Source organism: Chlorocebus sabaeus, chromosome 1 (genome assembly GCF_047675955.1).
Source record: "Chlorocebus sabaeus isolate Y175 chromosome 1, mChlSab1.0.hap1, whole genome shotgun sequence".
NCBI classification, from domain to species: Eukaryota; Metazoa; Chordata; class Mammalia; order Primates; family Cercopithecidae; genus Chlorocebus; species Chlorocebus sabaeus.
In genome coordinates this window covers 71,083,874-71,106,724 of record NC_132904.1, presented here as the reverse complement: position 1 = coordinate 71,106,724, position 22,851 = coordinate 71,083,874, and the positions used below count along the sequence as shown (strand labels likewise).

At 42.8% G+C, this 22,851-nt stretch overlaps 1 protein-coding gene and 1 pseudogene across 1 annotated transcript in view; both read right to left on the bottom strand.

Annotated features, from left to right (window-relative positions):
- Positions 1 to 14,061, bottom strand: part of POLD3 (DNA polymerase delta 3, accessory subunit) — a 58,689-nt gene extending 44,628 nt beyond the window's left edge. The window contains exons 1-2 of the mRNA XM_008020140.3: positions 13,904 to 14,061; positions 12,502 to 12,557 (exon numbers count right to left, since the gene is read on the bottom strand). Coding sequence (XP_008018331.2) covers positions 12,502 to 12,557; positions 13,904 to 13,963 — 116 coding nt within the window. The 5' untranslated portion in view covers positions 13,964 to 14,061. The remainder of the gene's footprint in view (positions 1 to 12,501; positions 12,558 to 13,903) is intronic.
- Positions 14,062 to 18,593: 4,532 nt separating this feature from the next.
- Positions 18,594 to 19,964, bottom strand: LOC103248037 (large ribosomal subunit protein uL4 pseudogene; annotated as a pseudogene).
- Between the last annotated feature and the right edge of the window lie 2,887 nt (positions 19,965 to 22,851).

Genomic DNA, 22,851 nt, shown 5'->3' with positions numbered 1-22,851 from the left:
CAACTCTTAATTAATGACTTAAAAAGATATATGAAATCTGGTAGTCCATCAAATTTTCTGAACAGTAGCATTTTTGCTTGGCTTATGGTTAAAAAAAGGATGGACTTTAGACAGGACATGGGGAGTAGAGTTCACTTGTATGGAGCTGGCACAGTGATCAGTATATTAACTGAAATAAGATTAATAATAGACCAAGAGGGACTGAACCTGCATTAAAACAGTGGCAATGATACATAATAAATAGAACACTGAATCAAGAAGTAGTTTGGTAACTGTCTAAGCTCTGGATAAGATAATTAATTTGTCTAGGCCTCTTAATATCCCAAGGTGTAAACAGGAGGGTTATATTAGATTAGTGATTCTTTTAACCTGGGATTCAGGTGGCCATCTATAACCCTCCAACCCTAAAGTTTCAGCAAATGTTTATGTGCTTTTTTGGGAGGAGATGTGTGAGGGTTTTCGATGGATTCTGAAGAGTGAATTACTCCAAAACATTAAGAACTACTAAGTATATGATCACAAATGTCCAGCTCTGAAATTCCAATTTTAAGATTACTCAGATTTAATGCCGATTCAGAATTGCAGAGTGTAACAGCTTACTCACATTGCCCAGTATTCAGAATAATTCATTAACCTGAGATAGCCAAACATTAAACGCAGAAATAATGCTGCTTTTAGTAAAATCTCTAAATTCATTTTTACCCTATGATCCAGCAAGTATCAGAAGTTGGCTCCCTTCAATAATCTAGTTTAAAAACAACAAAGAGACATAACATGTCTTTTATTTCGAGAAACATTTACAGTCTCTCTGTAATATACTTCTGCCAAGCACAGCTAGAAATTTAAAAATCCCCAGAGAAACTCAACCTACATTGCTGTTCACTCTCTTCTTGAAGAGCCTGCTCTCTCAGCTTCCATAAAACCATGACCCACTGAGTCTCCTGCTACCCCTCTTACTGCTTCTGCTTCACTTTCTGAAGAGACTTCTCTACCTCCTCCCTTTCCTTAACTGTTGGTGTTCTGCCTTCAGCTATCTTTTCACTCTATGTATTAGAGTGACTGACCATTCCTGTCTGCCTGAGTCTGAGGGGTTTCTTGGGATGTGGAACTTGCAGTGACAAAATCGACCATCCTGGGCAAACCCAGGGTGGCTGGTCACCCTACTACATATTTTCCTCGGTTTATTTCATCCATCCCTGACTATAACATCATCTGCTCAAACCACCCAAGCCAGAAATCTGGGAGTCATTATCCTTCACTTCTTCCTATCCAGTGAGTTGCCAAGTCTCATCAGCTCTCCTTCCCAAGTAATTCTTGACTCCATGCCCTCCAAATCTCTTGACTAGACTATTTCAATTCCAAGTATCAATTCCTCTTCTCCTCCCCACTTCACCTTCATTATCCATGATGCTGCCAAAGTGAAGTTTAAAAAATGCAAATCAAGTCATTCAGTCAACAAAACTTTACCGAGTGATTACTTTATGTTCTATGCCTTAGTGACAGAATAGTGAATAAAGCAAGTCTGCTCTTAGAGCTTACATTCTAGAAATGAGACACATAATAAATATATATAATCTCAGATGACAGTAAGTTTATGGAAACAAAATTAAGTAAGGTAAGGAGGACAGAGGGTGCCTGAGAAGTTTTGCTATTTTATATAAAGTGATTAGGGAAGGCCTCATTAGCAGAGCCCTGCACAGAGGGAGGGAGCCAGCAAGGTGGATATCTTGGGAAACAATGTTCTAGGCAGACAGTCCAACAAATGCCAAGGTTCTGATGCAGGACAGTCAGCAAGATCCAAGGAAAAGAAAGCAGGCCAGTGTGCTGCAATGAAACAAGGACAGTAGTAGGCGAGAGAGGGCAGAGTGCCAGGCACATAGGGCTTTGTGGCTACCATAGGACTTTAAGAAGCCATTAGAAAGTTGAGAGCAGAGGTAACATGATCTCACCTTTTGGAAGGATCTGAGGTTATGTGGACGATATACTGTAGGGGAGCAAGGGAGGAAGCAAGGAGACCAGTTAGGAGGCTACTGCAATAACCCAGCCTAGAGATGACTGGTGGCTCAGTTTGGGGCGGGAGCAGTGCAGGTAGTAATTAGTGGATGAATTCTGGGTATATTTTAAAGTGAGAAACAAGAAGATTTGCTGATATACTGTGGTGAGGTGTAAGAGAAAGAAGAGTCAAAAATGACTGCACTAGGCAACCCAAAGAAGCAAGCTGCAATTCACCGAGATGGGGGAAAAGCAGGAAAAGCAGGTGTTGAGGGGAGAAGTCAGGAGTTAGGTTTTGGGGCATATTAAATTTGCAATGCCTATTAGTCACTGTTGATGTTGAAAAAGTTGCTAGAGAGTCTTGCCTGAAATATAATTCCTTGTTATAAATCTTTCAGTAGCGCCAGGCACGGTGGCTCACGTTTGTAATCCCAGCTCTCAGGGAGGCAGAGGCGGGAGGATAGCTAGAGCCCAGGAGTTTGAGACCTGCCTGGGCAATATAGTGAGATCCCGTTCTCCACAAAAAGCGGGGGTAAAAAAAGACAAAATAATAATTATAATAATAAGTGTAACAAAGCTTTCAGTAGCTTCTCATCCCCTAAGGATCAACTTCAAATCTCTAGGAATGACAGGTAAAACCCTTCTTGTTCTGGGCCCTGTATCTCTGACCATTCCCCATCATACCTACACTATCTTCATCCTTATGAAACATTCTACAGTTCCCTTTATTCCTTTGTATATGCCCCTCCTTCTGCCAGCCTGGCCTCAAACCCCTGGGCTCAAGTGATCCTCCTGCCTTGGCCTCCCAAAATGCTGGGATTACAGGAGTGAGCCATCATGCCTAGACAAGGAGCCTCTGCCTTCTAAGCTCTAACAAATCTTATCCCATATCCATTATTACAGCATGTATCACCCTGCATTCTAACTACTTATTTTATATATGAGGCATCCGCTCTGGACTGTTAACTCCTTGAGTACAAAAAGGTGCCCTAGTCAGGATTTTTGCTGATTCCTCCTCTTTGCCCTTTGATGTTTCTTTCCATTACAACAATTGTGTTAGAAGAATAAATGAGCTAACAGATCCATGAACATTTTAGTTTCTTGATGCTAGTTTGGACCATGCTAAGGGAAGACGTGATAGGCAGGTACCATGCCCAAGATGCTCTCAAGCTTGCTGGCCAAATGCAGTATTTTTTATCCACAACTAATAGTCCTGCCCATATCATCAGTCATTGTCCTCTACGTACCTGTCTCCCCAAATTGACCCCAGTTCTTCTCTCTTATATTATTAACAGAAAATTCAAAGCAAACTCTTATTTTAAAAAAGAATTCCTGCGGCTGGACACGGTGGCTCACATCTGTAATCCCAGCACTTTGGGAAGCCAAGGCAGGCGGATCACCTGAGGTCGAGAGTTCGAGACCAGCCTAACCAACATAGAGAAACCTCATCTCTATTAAAAATACAAAATTAGCCGGGCGTGGTGGTGCATGCCTGTAATCGCAGCTACTCAGGAGGCTGAAGCAGGAGAATTGCTTGAACCTGGAAGGCAGAGGTTGCAATGAGCCAGGCTTGTGCCATTGCACTCCAGCCTGGGCAACAAGAGCAAAACTCTATCTTAAAAAAAGAAAAAAAGAAAAAAAAAAAAAAAGAAAGAATTCCTGCCTATTTTTTTGAGTCTAAAACATGTTTTATCTAATCTAAGCCAAACTTTTTTTTTTTTTTGGAGATAAGAGTCTCGCTCTGTCACCAGGCTGGAGTGTGGTGGCGCAATCTCAGCTCACTGCAATCTCTGCCTCCAGGTTGAAGCAATTTTCCTGCCTCAGCCTCCCAAGCAGCTGGGACTACAGGCACACGCTGGCTACTTTTTCGTATTTTAGTAGAGACGGGGTTTCATCATGTTGCCCGGGCTGGTCTCAAACTCCTGACCTCAGGCAATCCGCCCGCCTCGGCCTCCCAAAGTGCTAGGATTACAGGCATTAGCCACCGCGCCCAGCCTAAGCCAAACATTTTTTAATAAACAAAATGTAAAATATTCTTAAATAAGAATGACAACAGGCTGGGACAGTGGCTCATGCCTGTAATCCCAACATGTTAGGAGGCCAAGGCAGGCAGATCACGAGGTCAGGAGTTCGAGACCAGCCTGGCCAGCAAGGTGAAACCCCATCTCTACTAAAAGTACAAAAAGTTAGCCAGGCATGGTGGCACGTGCCTGTAGCCCCAGCTACTTGGGAGGCTGAGGCACGAGAATTGCTTGAATCCGGCAGGCGGAGGTTGCAGTGAGTCGAGATTGTGTCATTGCACTCCAGCCTGGGCAACAGAGCAAGACTCCATCTCAAAAAAAAAAAAAAAGGAATAACAACATATATGACTTCTTACAAGATACACTTCCTACACATATGATTAATTATAGCTTCCCCTTTTAATTCATTAATCTTCCCTCCTGATCAGTTCCACCCATAATGTTCCCTAGGATGAGTACAATGTATTGCCCATACTGCTTTCTCTAACCTAATTCTTTCACAGCATTTTCACAATCTGAAATTATCTTGTTTAAACCAATTGGTGGTGGTGGGGGGGATGGGCTTGTCTGTCAGGTTTACTATTGTATGACACAGCCTGAAATAATGCTAAAGAAAACAGTATGAGGCCAGGCACACTGGCTCAAGCCTGTAATCTCAGCACTTTGGGTGGCCGAGGCGGGCAGATCACGAGGTCAGAAGTTCAAGACCAGCCTGGCCAAGCTCGTGAAACCCTGTCTCTACTAAAAATACAAAAATTAGCCAGGCATGGTGGCGGGTGCCTGTAATCCCCACTATTCGGGAGGCTGAAGCAGGAGAATCGCTTGAACCTGGAAGGCAGAGGTTGCAGTGGGCCAAGTTCTACCACTGCACTCTGGCCTGGGTGATAGAGCAAGACTCCATCAAAAAAAAAAAAAAAAATTATGTGAGAGAAATGTTTGTGAAAATAGTGAGGCCGAGCTTGGTGGCTCATGCCTATGATTCCAGTACTTTGGAAGGCTGAGGCAGGAGGACTGCTTGAGTCCAGACATTCAAGACCAGCCTGGTCAACATGGCAAGATCCCATCTCTCCAAAATAAAAAAATCAGCTAGCAGGGTGGCATGTACCTGTGGTCCCAGCTACTCAGAAGGCTGAGGTGGGAGGATCCCTTGAGCCCAGGCAGTCAAGGCTACAGGAAGCCATGTTTGAACCACTGCACTCCAGCCTGGGTGATAAGAGTGAGACTCTATTTCAAAACAAACAAACATAAACCATAGTGCTTGGTATTCATTCAATAAATATGTATTGGCATTCATTGTGTGCCTGACACTGAAGAAAGAATAATTGTGGCATATTATATTTTCCAAAGATGGCTGAGACAGCATCTCCCATTCCATATGCTCTTCTGCATTCTCTCATTGAGAAGTAGAGTCCACCCCTTGAATCTGGTATGGCCAGTGATTCACTGCTTGACTTCTGAGGCTAGTCAGAAAAGGCAATTGGCTCTACACTGTGCTGGAACACAAGTTTTTGGAGCCCTGAGCTGCTATGTAAGAAGTCCGACTACCTGGAGACACCAGGCTGTGAGGAAGCCCAGGCCATATACATAGACCACATGCAAGCACTCTAGTCCACTGCCCCTGCGAAAGTCCCAACAGATGGCCAGAATCAACAGCCAGACATGTGCTTAAAGATGCCTAGAGATGACCAGGTTCCAGTTATTGAGACTTTCCAGTGGGGATGCCAGACATCATGGAACAGACATAAGCCATTCCCACTGTGCCCTATCCAAATTCCAAAGCAAAAGAATCTATGAGCATAATAAAATGATGTTTCCAGGCACTACATTTTGGGGTGATTTCTGATACAGCAATAGTAATCAGAACAGCGATGAACCTGACAAGTTTCCTGCCTTCATCGAGTTTATATTCTAGTGGCAAAAGACATACAATAAGCAAAAAATGCCAAGACAATAATATGAATTATAAAATGCTGGGATAACCATATACCCATGTGCAAAAAAATGATGCTAGACCCTTTCCTTACACCATACACAAAAAATTAACTCCAAGTGATTCCTAGAAGATATAGTCAATATTTATACATTTCAGTGATTCATTTAAAAATTAGCTTGAACTAACACCTAATCTGAAAGCTTTAGTATAGTCTTACTATAATGACTAAAGCATTTCTCCTTCCTTCCTTTCCTCCCTCCCTCCCTTCCTTCCTTCCTTTTTTCTCTCTCCCTTTCTGTTTTAGAGACAGGGTCTTGCTCTGTCACCCAGGTGGGATCATAGCTTACTGCAGCCTTGAACTCCTGGGCTCAGACAATTCTCCTGCCTCAGCCTTCCGAGTAGCTAAGACTACAGGTGCATGCCACCACACCCAACTTCTGTTTTAAAAAACCTTTTTATAAAGATGGGGGTCTCACTATGTTGCCCAGGCTCACCTTGAACTCCTGGGCTCAAGCAATTCTCCCACCTCAGCCTCCTCAAGTGTAGGGACTAATACAACTGAGCCACCACACCCACCTGACTGAAGCATTTCTAATGTTAACAAGTACATGGCCAGGTGCAGTGGTTCATATCTGCAATCCCAGCACTTTGGAGGACAAGGCAGGAGGATGGCTTCAGCCCGGGAGTTTGAGACCAGCCTGTGCAACACAGTGAAACCCCATCTCTACAAAAAATACAAAAAGTAGGCCGGGCGCGGTGGCTCAAGCCTGTAATCCCAGCACTTTGGGAGGCCGAGACGGGCGGATCATGAGGTCAGGAGATCGAGACCATCCTGGCTAACACAGTGAAACCCCGTCTCTACTAAAAAATACAAAAAACTAGCCGGGCGAGGTGGCGGGCGCCTGTCGTCCCAGCTACTCGGGAGGCTGAGGCAGGAGAATGGCATGAACCCGGGAGGCGGAGCTTGCAGTGAGCTGAGATCCGGCCACTGCACTCCAGCCCGGGCGACAGAGCAAGACTCTGTCTCAAAAAAAAAAAAAAAAATACAAAAAGTAGCCAGGTGTGGTGGCGTGCACCTGTAGGTCCAGCTAGTCGGGAGGCTGAGGAGGGAGAATCACTTGAGCCTGGGAGGCCAAAGCTGCAGTGAGCCAAAATTGCGCCACTGCATTTCCACCTGGGCAATAGATTGAAACGCTGTCTCAAAACAATAATAATAATGATGTTGACAAGCACATGATCTGTAGAAAACTTAAATATAGTGATAACAATGATTTTTTTTTAACTCTAAGTGGATTACAGAATTAAATGTAAGTGCAAAAACTAAGAAATCTTAGAAAAAAAGCACAGGAGTAAATCTTCACAACCCTGGGTTAGGCAAAGCCTTCTTAGATACTATGTCAGAAGCATATGCAACACATCAGAAAGAAAACACAGCAAGGGTATGGAGAAAAGAGAACGCTTATACACTGTTGGCGGGAATGTAAATTAATACAGCCATTGTGTAAAACGGTATGGAGGTTCCTCAAAATATCAAAAATAGAGCTACTGTATGATCCAGCAGTCCCACTATGGATATACATCCAAAGGAAATGAAATCAGTCTGTCAGAGATACTTGCACTCACATGCTTATTGCAGCACTATTTACAATAGCCAAGATATGGAATCAACCTATGTCCATTAACGGATAAATGCATAAAGGAAATAGAGTGTATATACACAATGGAATACTATTCAGCCATAAAAATGAATAAAATCCTATCATTTGCAACAAAATGGATGAACCTGGAAGAGACTATGTTAACTGAAATAAGCCAAACACAGACAAATACCACATGATCTCACTCATTTGTGGAATCTGTAAAAGTTGATCTCACAGAAGTAGAAAGCAGAATTTTCTTTCCATAGGCTGAGGTGGTTAGCGGAGGGGGAATGGGGAGATGTCGTTCAAAGGATACATAATTACCGTTAGACAGGAATAAGTTCAAGAGCTCTACTGTATAGCATGGTGACTATAGTTAACGATGATATATTATATTCTTGAAAAATGCAAAGATGGTAGACATTAAATGTTTTTACCACCAAAATAACTGTGTGATGTAACACATTTATTAGCTAGATTTAACTATTCCACAACGTACATATACTTCAAAATATAATGTTGTACACAATAAATATATACAACTTAACTTGTCAATTTAAAAAATCTTGGCTGGGCACGATGGCTCACATCTGTAATCCCAGCACTTTAGGAGGCCAAGGCAAGCAGATCACTTGAGGTCAGGAGTTCGAGACCAGCCTGGCCAGCATGGTGAAACCCCATCTCTACTAAAAATACAGTAAAATTGGCCGGACGTAGTGGCACATGCCTGTAGTCCCAGCTACCTGGGAGGCTGAGGCAGGAGAATGGCTTGAACCAGAGAGGCGGAGGTTGCAGTGAGCCGAGATCACGCCATCGGACTCCAGCCTAGGCGACAGAGCAAGGCTTCTGTCTCCAAAAAAAAAAAAAAAATTCTTCTTAGGCCAGGCACAGTGGCTCGTATCTGTAATTCCAGCATTTTGGGAGGCCAAGGTGGGAGGATCACTTGAGGTCAGGAGTTTGAGACCAGCCTGGGCAACATAGCGAGATCTTGTTTCTACTAAAAAAAAAATAATAAGATTAAAAAAAAAATAATCCTTTTAAAATTTTAACTTAAAAAAGTATAAGCAACAAAAGGAAAAATAAATAAATTGGACTTCATCAGCAATAAAAACTTCCATTGGCCAGGCATGTGGCTCATGTCTGTAATCTCAGCACTTTGGGAGGCCAAGGCAGGGGCTTGAGCCTAGGAGTTCAAGACTAGCCTGGGACCAGCCTGTGAAACATGGCGAGACTCTATCTCTACAAAAAATAAAAAAATTAGCTGAGTGTGGTGGCATGCACCTGTAGTCCTAGCTACTTGGGAGGCTGAGGTGGGAAAATCACCTGAGCCCAGGGAAGTCAAGGCAGACGTGGGCTGAGATCACACCACTGCACTCCAGCTTGGGCAACAGAGTGACATTCTGTCTCAAACAACAACAACAACAAAAAAATGTCTGCACTTCAAAGCACATCATCAAGAAAGTACAAAGACAATCCACAGAATGGTAGAAAATTTTTGCAAATCATTTTACGGGTGGGATGTACACCCGTAGAGCTACTTGGGAGGCTGAGGCGGGAGGATCCTTGAGTTCAAATCCAGCCTGGGCAACATAGTGAAACCCCATCTCAAAAAAAAAAAAGAGAATTCATCCACGAGAAGTCTAAGGGAAAAAAAAAGTGTCAGTGTTGACCAGAATGTGGAGAAACTGAAATACTCATATACTGTTAGGATGGTAAGACAGTGCAGCCATTTTGAAAACAGTTTGTCAGTTCCTCCAAATGTTAAATACAGAATTATAACCCAGCAATTTCAATCCTAGGTATAGATACTGATATGGTTTGGCTGTATCCCCACCCAAATCTCAACTTGAATTGTAATAATCCCCACGTATCAAAGACAGGACCAGGTGGAGATAACTGAATTATGGGGGCAGTTCCCCCAAGCTCTTCTCATGATAGTGAGTTCTCACGAGATCTGATGGTTTTACAAGGGGATTCCCACTTCGCTTGACACTCATTCTCTCTCCTGCCAACCTGTGAAGAGATGCCTTCCGCCAAGTCTCCTGAGGCCTCCCCAGCCATGCGGAACTGTGAGTCAATTAAACCTCGTCTTTATAAATTCAATCTCAGGTATGTCTTCATAGCAACATGAGAAGGGACTAATACATATACTCAAGATAACTGAAAATATATGTTCATATAAACACTTATACATGAATGTTTTATAATGAATGTTCATAACAGCATCATTCATAGCAGTCAAAATATGGAAATAACCCAAATGTCTATTAATGATGAATAAAAAAAATTTGTTGTATCCATATATATTTGGAGACTGAATCATGTCTCCAAAAAGATATGGTGAAGCCCTAACCTCCATACCTTAAAATGTGACCTTATTTAGAAATAGAGTTATTGTACATGTAATTAGTTAAGACGAGGTCATATTGGAGTAGGGTGGATTCGTAATTCAATACGACTGCTGTTCATATAAGATACACATGCAAAGATACAGATACACAGGGAGAATGCCATGACAATGAAGGCAGAGATTGGAATTACGCAGCTACAAGCCAAGAAATGCGAATGATTGCCAGCAAACCACCAAAGGTGGGAAAAAGTAAAGAATGAGATTCTTTCCTATAGATTTCAGAGACAGCACACAGCCCTGCCAACACCTTGATTTTTACTTCTAGCCTCCAGTACTATAAGATATTACATATCTGTTGTCTTAAGCCACCCAATTTGTAGTATATTGTTACGGCAGCCCTTGGAAACTAATAAATTATATAATGGAATATTATTTAGCCATAAGAACAAATTAAGTAGTGATGCATGCTAAGTGAAAGAAAACCAGACATTATAAGACTATATATGATTCCATTTATACAACATATTCAGAACAGGCAAATCTATAGGCAGTAAGATTAGTGGCTGTCTAGGGCTGAGGGCATAGAGGTAAGGGAGAAATGGTGAGTGAGTGATAGTGGGTAGTTTCTTTTTAGAGTGATGAATATGTTATAAAACTGTGGTGATGGTTACACAACTCTGTGAATATACTAAAAACTACTGAATTATACACCTTAAATTGGTGAATTATATCTCAATAAACTTTTTAAAGGCAGAATTACTAAAGAAATTAACAGAATGATATGACAGAGTTGGGGAGGGGTGGGGATACTTGAAATAGAGGATTGGTAAGATTCCTTACAAGTGGTAACATGTAAAATCTGAGCTGAAATCTGAAGGATGAGGACAGCTGAAAGAGCATTCCAGACAGAGGGATCCTAAAGTGAGAATAAGCTTGGCATATTTGGAGAACAGAAAGGCAAATATGGCTAGACTATAGTAAGTGAGGTAGAAAGTGGTATGAGATGAAGTTGGGTAGATAGGCAGGAGCTAGACAGTGCATTAATGCTACAAAAATTAGAGGTAATCAGGTAGCTACAGTAAAATTGCAGGCATCTTCATTTCACCTTTAGGGAACTCTAGTTCACAGTATACATCTTTGTATCCCAATAGGCTTAGTAATAGTTGCCTACTTTCACTTTAAACATCCATAACCACAATGAACAATAACCCAAAGGTATCCATTCCCAAAGTTAACTGAACCTCTTGGGTTTGGGCCAGCTGCTCTTGTGCAATCTCAGTCAAAACTAGTCCCATTCTATCCCTAGGCTAAGACTTTCAGGTTTGAAAGCCTAACCATCACCACCAAAATCAGACTCCTAAACCTGTCTAACACTAACCCAGATAGAGTCAAAGCAACCCATTCTAGAGACTAGGAACTTTCTAAGACTTGTGGAATGTTCTTAAGGCTCAAAGATTCCTATGGCTCCTTCAGGCATGGTGGCTCACACCTGTAATCCCAGCAATTTGGGAGGCTTTGGCAGGCGGATCATTTGAAGTTAGTAGTTTGAGATCAGCCTGGCCAACATAGTGAAATCCCATTTCTACTAAAAATATAAAAATTATCTGGGTGTGGTGGTGGGTGCCTGTAATTCCAGCTACTTGGGAGACTGAGGCAGGAGAATTGCTTGAACCTGGGAGGCGGAGGTTGCAGTGAGCTGAGAGCACGCCTCTGCACTCCAGCCTGGGTGACAGAGCAAGGCTCTCTCTCAAAAAAAAGAAAAAGAAAAAAAAAGTTTGTACGACTCAAAGAATAAAGAAAACTCAGACCATCCTTAGGAATAAAACAAACTAAATGAGCAATTAACCCAATACTTGTGTCCTCAACCTGTTTACTAATTCCCCCTTTTGGGACCTAGATGATACTGGCACCTATGCAGGTCAAAACATTCTAAAGTTATTTCAAAAGCTTGCCTTTTCCCCTCCGGTTTCAAACTGGATCACAGGTTTCAGTAAGAAAAGGTGATATGGCAAAATTCAAGAAGAATAATGTTCTGCACCAGCCTAAACATATTCTTTTCAGTTTCACTTAAATAGTTCTCCCATCTCTTATACTGTCATACAGCTTGTGTCAAACACCTGTTGACCTCATTATGGAAGCATTTCAATAACATCCAGAAATGGGCCTAAGAAAAACATGTGAAAACATAGTGAAGATGTAAGAAACAAACATACAAATCCGAGATGTAAACAGAACTGGGCAGGCCATTTAATAAATTTGAATTAACAAAGTGATGTTAACCAGAGCCCAAGGCTGCAAATAAATCCAATAAATTTACCATCATACCTTTATATATTTAGGTTGCTGCAAAAGTAATGGCAAAAACCACGATTATTTTTGCACCAACCTAATACAAGTCCACCCATATTTTAAACAAGACAAAAGGTAGTAAAAAGAGTATTATTTTTATTTACCCAGAAAATTAGCTCTAATCTATAAGCTATCTGTAGAGTTAAAAGCAAAGCACAACAAAAAACAAAACAAAAAACTCCAATGTGATTAAAATTGGTAGTAAATTGGACTTACTGTTTGGCCTGGTTAACATGAACCCCTAGTGTATAGCTCAGCCATTTGTATGTCACCTGTAAGAAGAAAAACATTTTCAAATGTTTTATTAGATGACTCCAGAGTGCAGATCAGTCCCGAGTGTCTGTTCCTAAAGATTCCTATTCTTAGATGGTTATGCCTTATAAATTACAACAAATGCCACTGCAGCTTTGCCAAGAACTATCTATCTGGGTAGGCAGGACCAAGTTACTTATCTTAAAAATGCTAGTAAGTTTGTTTCATGAACTAATGAAAAATAATCTAACAAGACAGGTTGAACATACCTAGCAGAAAAAGCTCTCATCTTCCTCACATTCCTTGTTTTACTTAGGCCCTTTCCTCATGATGTCTTTTTTTGTGGGACCACCAGCCAAAGCCATCCTAAAACTCACGCAGAAGATAGATGACTTTGAAATGTTATGTCTCAGAAACTTCTAAAGAAAGTTGCACCCATGCAAACATTAAAGGGCGCAGGTGGTGCAGGGGTCAGGAAATGAACAAAGAGGGTAAATATTTTTATAAGAGATCAGATTGGGAACTACCAGCATCAAGCCTTCATCCCTCCTAGACCCAGGATGCCTGCACTCTCTTCTCTCAAAGTCTCTCCAATTCCAAATGTCAAGCTTCCAATAGTTAGAAGACTTGCACAGGTTAGGCAAAGGTAGTGTGATGTAGAAGAAAGTATTAGTAAGAGGGCAGACGTAGGTTGAAAAATTGCCTATCCCTTACCAACCGGAAATAAACAACTTATTTGGCCCCTCAGATTCAATTTCCTCATCTAAGGATACCACCACCGACCTGGGGTAGGGTGCGGGGAGGTCACTGTAAAGATTAAAGTGCCTTGGCACACAGCATGCACTCGATCATCAAGGTCTGAAAAGTGCACTCACATCCATCATCTCGCTTGATCTTTACCGCACCCCTGTGAGGCGGGTCAAACCTCTATCAATGCTTAAATTTCCAGGAAGAGGAAACAGTATCTGGAGGTTACACAACTTGTAACTTAACACAGTTAAGACACGATTTCCTCAACTGTAAACGTAAAACTTTAAACGCCAACCACCTTAAAAGATAGGTGTAGGGACGCCTTAGAAATACTCAGCCAACGGCCCTCCCTCCGCGCCCGGTCTCCGCGGCTCCAGCCCCAGGCTCTGTTCAGAGCACGCCCACCCAAGGGACACGGACTTCCGTGTGTGCCGGAGGACCTTCCCGACGAGTCCTCGCTCGCCCTGGGGCACAGAGCTCGCCCAGGTCCCCTCGTAGGGACCTGTCTCCCCCTGCTCCCCACGAAGCCACCGCAGAGAGAGTCAAGGCTCCCGCCACCCCAGCCGGGCCCAGGACCCCGGTCGCACGCCCGCGTTCCCCAGTAGTAGCTGCTCACGATCTTGTTTTGGTCCGTGACGAACTCGTCTATATTTTCCAGATAAAGCTGGTCCGCCATGGTGCGGCAGCGCTGGGACCCGCCTCTAGCCCCTCTCTCAACCACAGACGCAGCTCCCGCCGGCGGGAAACGTCTTTGCTCCCTCCCAGGTCCCGGGTCGTTTCCCCGGCAACGGAAGCGACGCACTACGGCAGCCCTCAGCGAGTCAAACTAGTTATGGAGACGGCGCAGACTGAAGTAGGCAGAGCTAGTAGGAAACAGCGAAGTACGGGACCTCCTGGCTAGTTTTTTCCTATACCTACGTGCTTATGTTAAAGTTTAATTTATAAATTAGGCACAGTAAGAGATTAACAAAAATAACTAACGATAAAATAGAACTATTATTATTATTATACTGTAATAAACATTAGTGAATATGGTCTCTCAACAGATGTCGTTGGATATAATATTTCCCTACCGAGGTTGGCTGCGGGTGATGAAACCCGGGAAAGCCCAGATAAAAGGGAGACTATTGAAAACAAGTAATTTTAGTAGTGCTGCCAACTGGGGAAAAGTACTGCCTGTTATAATCCCTCAGAGTTGAGAAATCAGGGAAGGTTTTTCCAGAGGGGATGAGGAGAGGCTGAGTGTTTCGGATAGAGGCAAGAGAATTTGCTGGAAAAGAGTTCATTATCTCTGGATTATTAGGAGAAGAGGCGGGTGAGAGATACTTGGGAGAAATCAAATAGTTGTGCCTAGGAGAATGTGAAGAGGTGCATGAGCTGTGTTTTCAGGAAAACTTGGAGAAAAGTTATCAGGTTGGGGAATTTCAACTCAAATTTCTCCTAATATCACCCCCCAAAAATCTTTAATAATTGACTTCAGCATAAGCTGGTGCAGTTCAGTACCGCAGCTGTAGTGCATAAGTGAATCAGACTTACTGGGTTTGAATCCTCGTTTTGCAGTTCGTTTTGTAAAGTTAGGTAATTCTTTAGCCACTAGGAGCCTATTTCCTTATCTATAAAATGGGAATAATAACAGTACCTACTTCAAAGGCTTGTTGCAACATGCATTCATTCAAAGCACAGCAAAATCCTGAGAAAGGCCAGATACTGTTCTGAGTGCTGAGGTGCTGGGGCTGCAGCTGTGAACAATAATAAACCGAGCCTGTTCACATGTAGCTTACATTCTGAGATATTTAAGTGAAGGATAGTGGTGGTTTAAAATAGGGCAGCAGACTGGGCGCGGTGACTAACGCCTGTAATCCCAGCACTTTGGGAGGCCGAGGGGAATGAATCACCTGAAGTCAGGAGTTCGAGACCTGCCTGGCCAACATAGTGAACTCCTGTCTCTACTAAAAATATAAAAATTATCTGGGCATGGTGGCACGTGCCTATATTCCCAGCTACTCTCGGGGCTGAGGCAGGAGAATGTCTTGAATCCAGGAGGTGGAGGTTGCAGTGAGCCAAGATCATGCCACTGCACTTCAGCGTGGGAAAGAGACGGAGACTCAGTCTAAAAATAAAATAAAATGGCTTGGCGCAGTGGCTCACACCTGTAATCCCAGCACTTTGGGAGGCCGAGGCAGGCAGATCACCTGAGGTCAGGACTTTGAGACCAGCCTGGCCAAGATAGCAAAACCTTGTCTCTACTAAAAATACAAAAATTAGCCAGGTGTGGTGGCACACGCCTATAATCCCAGCTACTTGGGAGGTTGAGGCAGGAGAATCACTTGAACCTGGGAGACAGAGGTTGTGGTGAGCTGAGATCATGCCACTGCACTCCAGCCTGGGAAATAGAGTGAGACCCCTCTCTCAAAATAAATAAATAAAATAAAGTAGGGTAGCAGTGCCAGACACAGTAGGTCACACCTACAATCCCAGCGCTTTGGGAGGCCAAGGCAAGGGGATCACATGAGCCCCAGGATTTCAAGACCAGCCTCAGCAACATAGTGAAACTCCATCTCTACTAAAAAAAAAAAAAAAAAAAAAAAAGCCATGGTGGTGGCGCAAGCCTGTGGTCTATGGTCCCAGCTCTGAAGTGGGAGGATGGATTGAGCCCAGGAGGTACAGGCTGCAGTGAGCGCTTGATAACGCCACAGCATACAGCCTGGGTGACAGGGTGAGACCCTGTCTCAAAAAATAGTAATTTTTTTTTTTTTTGAGATGGAGTTTTGCTCCTGTTCCCCAGGTTGGAGTGCAATGGCGCAATCTCAGCTCACTGCAACCTCTGCCTCCCGGGTTCAAGTGATTCTCCTGCCTCTGCCTCCCAAGTTGCTGGGATTACTGGCGCCCACCACCACGCCCAGCTAATTTTTTGGATTTTTAGTAGAGACAGGGTTTCGCCATGTTGGCCAGGCTGGTATTGAACTCCTAACCTCAGGTGATCCACCCGCGTCGGCCTCCCAAAGTGCTGGGATTATAGGCATAAGCCACTGTGCCCAGCCAATACATTTTTTAAAATAGAGTAGTGGTAGTGGGAATTGAGAGTACTGAGTGACTTGAGTTTTCTGTTAGTCGGCAAAACCTGCTGATGAATTAGATGAGTGGAGTGTGGCAAAAACAGGAATCAAGGAAAATACCTAGATATGGAACATAAATCTTTAGGTAAATGGTGATGCCCTTGACTGAGACATGAAAAACTGGAAGCAGATGAGAAAATCAAATAATTCTATTTGGCCAGTTATAAATGAGGTAATATACATAAAACCCTCATGCAGTACCTGCACACAATAAAATCTATAATCATTGACTATTATTATTATATACCAGACACACTGTACCAGGTACTTGGAGAGCAATATTTCATTTAGTCCTCATAGCAATGCTGCAAATGCATTATATTGTCCATATTTTATTTATTTATTTATTTTGAGATGGAATTTTGCTCCTGTTGCCCAGGCTGGAGTGCAATGGCGCAATCTCGGCTCACCGCAACCTCCGCCTCCCGGGTTCAAGCGATTCTTCTGCCTCAGCTTCCCGAGTAGCTAGGATTACAGGCCTGCACCACCATGCCCAGCTAATTTTGTATTTTTATTTTTATTTTATTTTATTTTGTGTATGTTTCAACATCTAAAATACAAATATTCTTGTACCTAAAAATTGTAACTTTTTTTTATACTTTAAGTACTAGGGTACATGTGCGCAACCTGCAGGTTTGTTACGTATGTATACATGTGCCTCATTTTGTATTTTTAGTAGAGACAGGTTTCTCCATGTTGGTCAGGCTGGTCTTGAACTCCCAATCTCAGGCAATCCGCCCACCTCCACCTCCCAAAGTGCTGGGATTACAGGCATGAGCCACCACGCCCGGCCTATTAATTTATTTTGTTTTATTTTTTGAGACGGAGTCTCGATCTGTCGCCCAGGCTGGAGTGCAGTGGCACGATCTTCACTCACTGCAATCTCTCTGCCTCACAGGTTCATGCGATTCTCATGCCTCCACCTCCTGAGTAGCTGGTATTGCAGGCATGCACCACCACACCAAACTGTATTTTTAGTAGAGAGGGGGTTTTGCCTTGTTGGCCAGGCTGGTCTTGAATTTCTGACCTCAAGTGATCCGCCCGCCTCTGCCTCCCAAAGTGCTGGGATTACAAGTGTGAGCCACTGCGCCTGGCCATTGTCCATGTTTTAGAGACTAGATTGTTGAGGCTTAGAGAGAAGTAGATTTTTCCAGGATTATTAGGTGGTTGCTGTGGGATCAGAACTCAGGCCTCTTGTCAGTGCTCCACAGGAGTGGGAAGTAAGTCAAGATAATTGGCCAGGGAAGAGTCTTGATACTATCCCTATGCCAAATGGAGCAGATGACAGTGAAGTGGCTACGTTGTCTGGGCTATATACCCTGGGGTTGGTAGTCTGGCGCCAGGAAAATTTAGGACACTAACACAAAGAGTTTAGGAGCGGAGGTTTAATAGGCAGAAGAGAAAGAGAAACAGTTCTCTTTATAGAGAGAGAGAGGGGTCTCCTAGTGATCATGGTGGCAGATGCACTGGACTTTATAGTCCAGCTTGAGGAGGCGGTGTCTGATTTATGTAGGGCTCACAGATTGTTTCGATCAGGTGTGACATTTACATAGCCCAGGGAGAAGGCTGGTATCCCCACCCTAATCTTATGATGCAAATAACTCTCCTTGGCTGGCATCATCTTGTCTGCTCCTTACTGTACACGCGGCTAGCAGAGAAGGGATGATGGAGCCGCCATCTTGAACATGTCTATTGCCTAGTTCCTGCCCACATTCACCCGTGCAAGCTCCCAACTTGCTTGTCTACATCTGCAGCTCGACTTTACAGGCTGGTCTTTGTTATAAAATGATTTGGGGCTGCTTTTCATTAAAAAGAAAAGCCTCACCGTGGACTCCTATCCTGTTACTATCTGCCTAAGTGATTTCTTCTTAACTCCTATATCAACCACACTGTTTAGAGTACCCAGCCCAACCCAATGGACATGCCAATATTAGGGCTGAATGACTTAGCTGGATTAGTGGTTACCCTTGGTAGGGTAGAAACTGGAAGGGACTATGAGGAGGCTTCTGAGATGAAGGTAATGTTCTTGATCTTGGTGCTGGTTGCATGGTGTGTTGAGTTTGGAAAATGATTTGAGGTATATACTTTTGATATGTATATATAGTTTTCTACGTGGATGTTTGCATTAATCAAAAGTTTAAGGAAATTGATTATTTGAGGAATCTTTTTTTTTTTTCCCTCACTGCCTGTATGATCAGGTATTTTTTCAAAAGAAGCTGTCCAAAATGATGTGACCCTTATGGAATAATCAAATTTAAGAGTTTATGCAGCAGGCTTCTTTTCCTCTGTAGTAGGTTTCTTTTCTGCAGGCTTCTTTTCAGGGGCTGGTTTCTTGGTAGCTGCTGCCTTTTTTCCCACTAGAGGCTTCTTCTGCTTCTTAACACCAACAGCAGCCTTCTTTCCTTTCTTACCTACCACAGGCTTCTTGCCTGCAACCGCCACCTTCTCATCTGATTTGGCTTCTAGTGCTGCTGCTGCAGCAGCTGCCTTATCCACCTGGAGCTTGTGATTCCTGGCCTGGCGAAGAATGGTATTCCGGTGCACAGTCTTTGCATATGGGTTTAGCTTCAACATGATTCTCAGGTTTTTCAGTGGGTTCTTCTTTAGGACTCTGCGATGAATCTTCTTGCGTGGTGCTTGAAGGGCTCTTTGGATCTCTGGGCTTTTCAAGATTCTGCTAAGATCTGTATTAATCATCTTGTGCATGGGAAGATTGTAGTTACTCTTGAGGGAAGCGGCTTTACACCAAGTGCCATACAATTCATCTAACTTCCGGAAAGCACTCTCAGTCCAGATGCAGAAACGTCCCACATGCCCACCAGGAACAAGCTTCAAAATGTTCAGTTTGCTTACATTAAGCAGAATAATTTCAGGGATGTTTCTGAAGGCCTTGATGATGCCATTATCCTCATTATAGATGATGCACGGCCCCCTGCGCTGGACATGGCGACGGTTTCTCATTTTGCCTTTGCCAGCTCTCATTCACTGAGAGGCATAGACCTTTTTGATATCATTCCAGGCTTTAAGTTTCTTAAGGAGCAAAACAGCTTCTTTGGTCTTCTTGTAGCCTTCAACTTTATCTTCGACTACCAAAGAAAGTTCAGGAACTTCCTCAATACGATGACCTTTAGACATAACCAGTGCTGGTAGGGCTGAGGCAGCCAGGACAGAACAGATGGCATATCATTTTTGGGTTGTGTTCACTCTACAATGCCAACGGTGCCAGGTTTTAGTTGGTGCAAACATTCGGCCTCCACAACACATGTTTCCAAAAGCACCCTGGCCAGAGCGGTGAGTCCCACCACCTGGAACTCTGGGAATTCGAGCCACAGCTCTGCCAGTACCCCAAGACTCAGCACTGGTCTGATGACCTGCGAATTCACTGACAGCGTAGGGCTGTCTGTTGTTTTTGCGCAAGTTGGTGTGAACAAAGTTCACAATATCTGGTCGAATAGGAGCCTTGAATACAGCAGGCAGAGTGACATTTTTGCCAAATGACTCCCCCTTTTCGGAGTACACCGATATCAGTGGGAGAGCACATGCCATGGCGGAGAGAGGAGACAGCCACGCTCCTCTCACCCCGGCTGCCGCCACAGGAAAAAGTATTTGAGGAATCTTAACTACAGTGTCAAGCCTTCTCAAACTAGGAAAATAGAAAATAGGTAGAGGTATTAGAAAGACTGGGTTTAATCTTAACCTTGGACAACAGAAAGGAAATTCTGGGAAGAAGGGATAATGGGCAAAAGTGGTGCAAAGCAAGGCAGTAATTATCAAATCAAGATAAATAATGAAAGGTATCTCTAAGTCTGGGTTGGGATAATGGGACTAGAAAGGAATGACTACAGCTCTGCACAGGATTGGGTAGACTAGGGGTTGAGTGTGTACATTAAGGGCAGGAGAGCTGGAGGGGGAAGAAAAGAGATAGCTTTTCTGTTTCTGTGTCTAAGGTCTACCCAGTTTGACTATTCCTTTTCCAATTTGGAGGGTAACTGAATGAAAAGCATATAGGCTTTGGAAACAATTTTTCTTGTAAAAAGCAACAAAGCAAACAAACAAAAATCTGGGCCTGAATCCCAGCTTTACCACTTACTAGCTGTGTGGCTTTAGGCAAATCATTTAACCTCTTTTATCATCTTAAGAGTTAATAATATCCAGCGATGTACAGATAAATGTGTAATAACCAACTTGCTAAATAAAAAAAGCCCTGATCTGAAGTGGTTGCACTTCTGTGGTATAAATGCTCCACATAGCAAAATTCAAGCTACAGATATTGATGCCATAGAATGCAGAGTTAGGAAGAGTTGCACAGTATCACACCATTATTTCCACCATACAGACACAATAAACATAAATAACCTCAAGAGCATAGATAGGCCAGGCACAGTGACTCACATCTGTAATCTCAGTACTTTGGGAGGCAAAGACAGGAGCATCCCTTGATCCCAGGAGTTCGAGTCCAGCTTGGGAAACATAGTGAGACCTGTCTCTCTAAAAAAAAAAAAACGAAAAGAGCATAGACAGTGGTAAAATACTTAGGAAGTGATGAAATTTGAATATTTATTGCCTTGTGTTTAATATAATTTGATTGCACATTTATATAATTTAATTTTTAGTAATGGCTCTGTTTAACTGACTTGCAAACTTTCTGAAAATTTAACATTCAGCTCTCATAAGCAAGTACCGGCCAGCCCTCGTGCATCACTGTAAATAATTTATCTACCTTGCATGATTGAGAGGGTTGAAAGTAACATGCTCTGTGCCTGGGAGATAACTAAGCCTCCATAAATGGCAACCGTTATTGTATAACAAACAGTTACATACCACTGACTATTTGGCAGGCTCCATTCCAAGTGCTTTACAAACATTAACCCATCTAATCTCCATAACAACCCTGGAAAGTAAAGCATGTTGTTATTCCTTTTATTCAGAAAAGTAAACTCTGTCACAGAGAGGTTAAATAACTTGCCCAAGGTCACAAAGCAACAGAGCTAGAATTATAACCCAGGCAATCTGGTGACAGCATCCATGATCTTAAACACTGTGTTTTGCTACCTTATTATTAGTTTACAACTGTACGTGTCAAACCAATAATAAGTACAGTAAACTCTAACACGTTTTATTGCAGAATTTTGGGATTCCTGTGCACATCAGTCAAGTGAGAATTGCTTTCAGTAGAAACCAAGTAACAAATTGGATATGTTGAGTATCACATGATATGACAACATAGAGTCCAGGCAAAAGTTAATATTGAAAGTTTTGGGTCAGGTGTTGGAGGTAAGGGAAGGTTGCGGGGAGTATAGACTTTTGATTAGATTTGGAAGGGAACTACAGCTAGCAAATGCCAGTGAAGAAGCCTAGGACTGTGTCCAGGAGATTAGTATTTTATCTAGATAATGCCTGAAGGCTTCATTTTAGGGTCAAAAGTAAACCAGAAAAGAGTCCAGAAAAGAGAACTCCTCTGTACTTTTACTCCCATAAATCCTGAATGAAGAGTGTTGTAGGTTGTATACATTGCTTGGATGATAATAACTATCATTTATTGAGCACATACCATATTTTGAGTACTTTGCCTAGAGTGGCTCATTTAATCCTCAGCCAATCCTGTTAGATTCAATTATCCCTTCACCAAAAAAGGGCCCAAATTTGAGATTGATTTTGTGTTGTCAATGGGAAGAGTGAGTAGAAAACAATTCCATGTAAGTTCTAAGACAAGGTTTGCTTAAACAAATAACTAAGTAGTAGGTAGTAAGTAGGACTTTACAACTAGCCTCATCCTAATGTAACAATAATAATGACACCACCACCACCAGCATCTAATAGCTTCTTAATAAATGTTTACTGATTTAGTTTTTTTGTTTGTTTGGTTGTTTGGTGTTTTGAGACAGAGTCTCGCTCTCTCGCCCAGGCTGGAGTGCAGTGGCACGATCTTGGCTTGCTGCAACCTCTGCCTCCTAGGCTCAAGCAATCCTCCTGCCTCAGCCTCCTGAGTAGCTGGGATTACAGGCACCTGCCACCACACCTGGCTAATTTTAATATTTTTAGTAGAGATGGGGTTTCACCATATTGGCCAGGCTGGTCTTGAACGCCCAACCTCAGGTGATCCATCCGCCTTGGTCTCCAAAGTGCTGGGATTACAGGCATGAGCCACCGCACCTGTCCTAACTTAGGTGTAATTACACTAAAAGCAGTGAGATTTAAGGGGAAAAATATAGGATTGAGAAACAAGGAGACCTCAAAGAGTGTCCACTATGAATTACCATTCACTGCATTTGTAGGCACTATGCTAGGCCTTTTACTTGAATATTTTCATTTAATCTTTGAAACAACCGATAAAGTATTATTACTTACCTACTATTATCTCTATTTTATAGATGTCATTTAGCTTAAATTATTATCCCTACTGTACAGATGAAGAAACTGGAGCTCAGAGAAATTAAGTAAGTGGTAA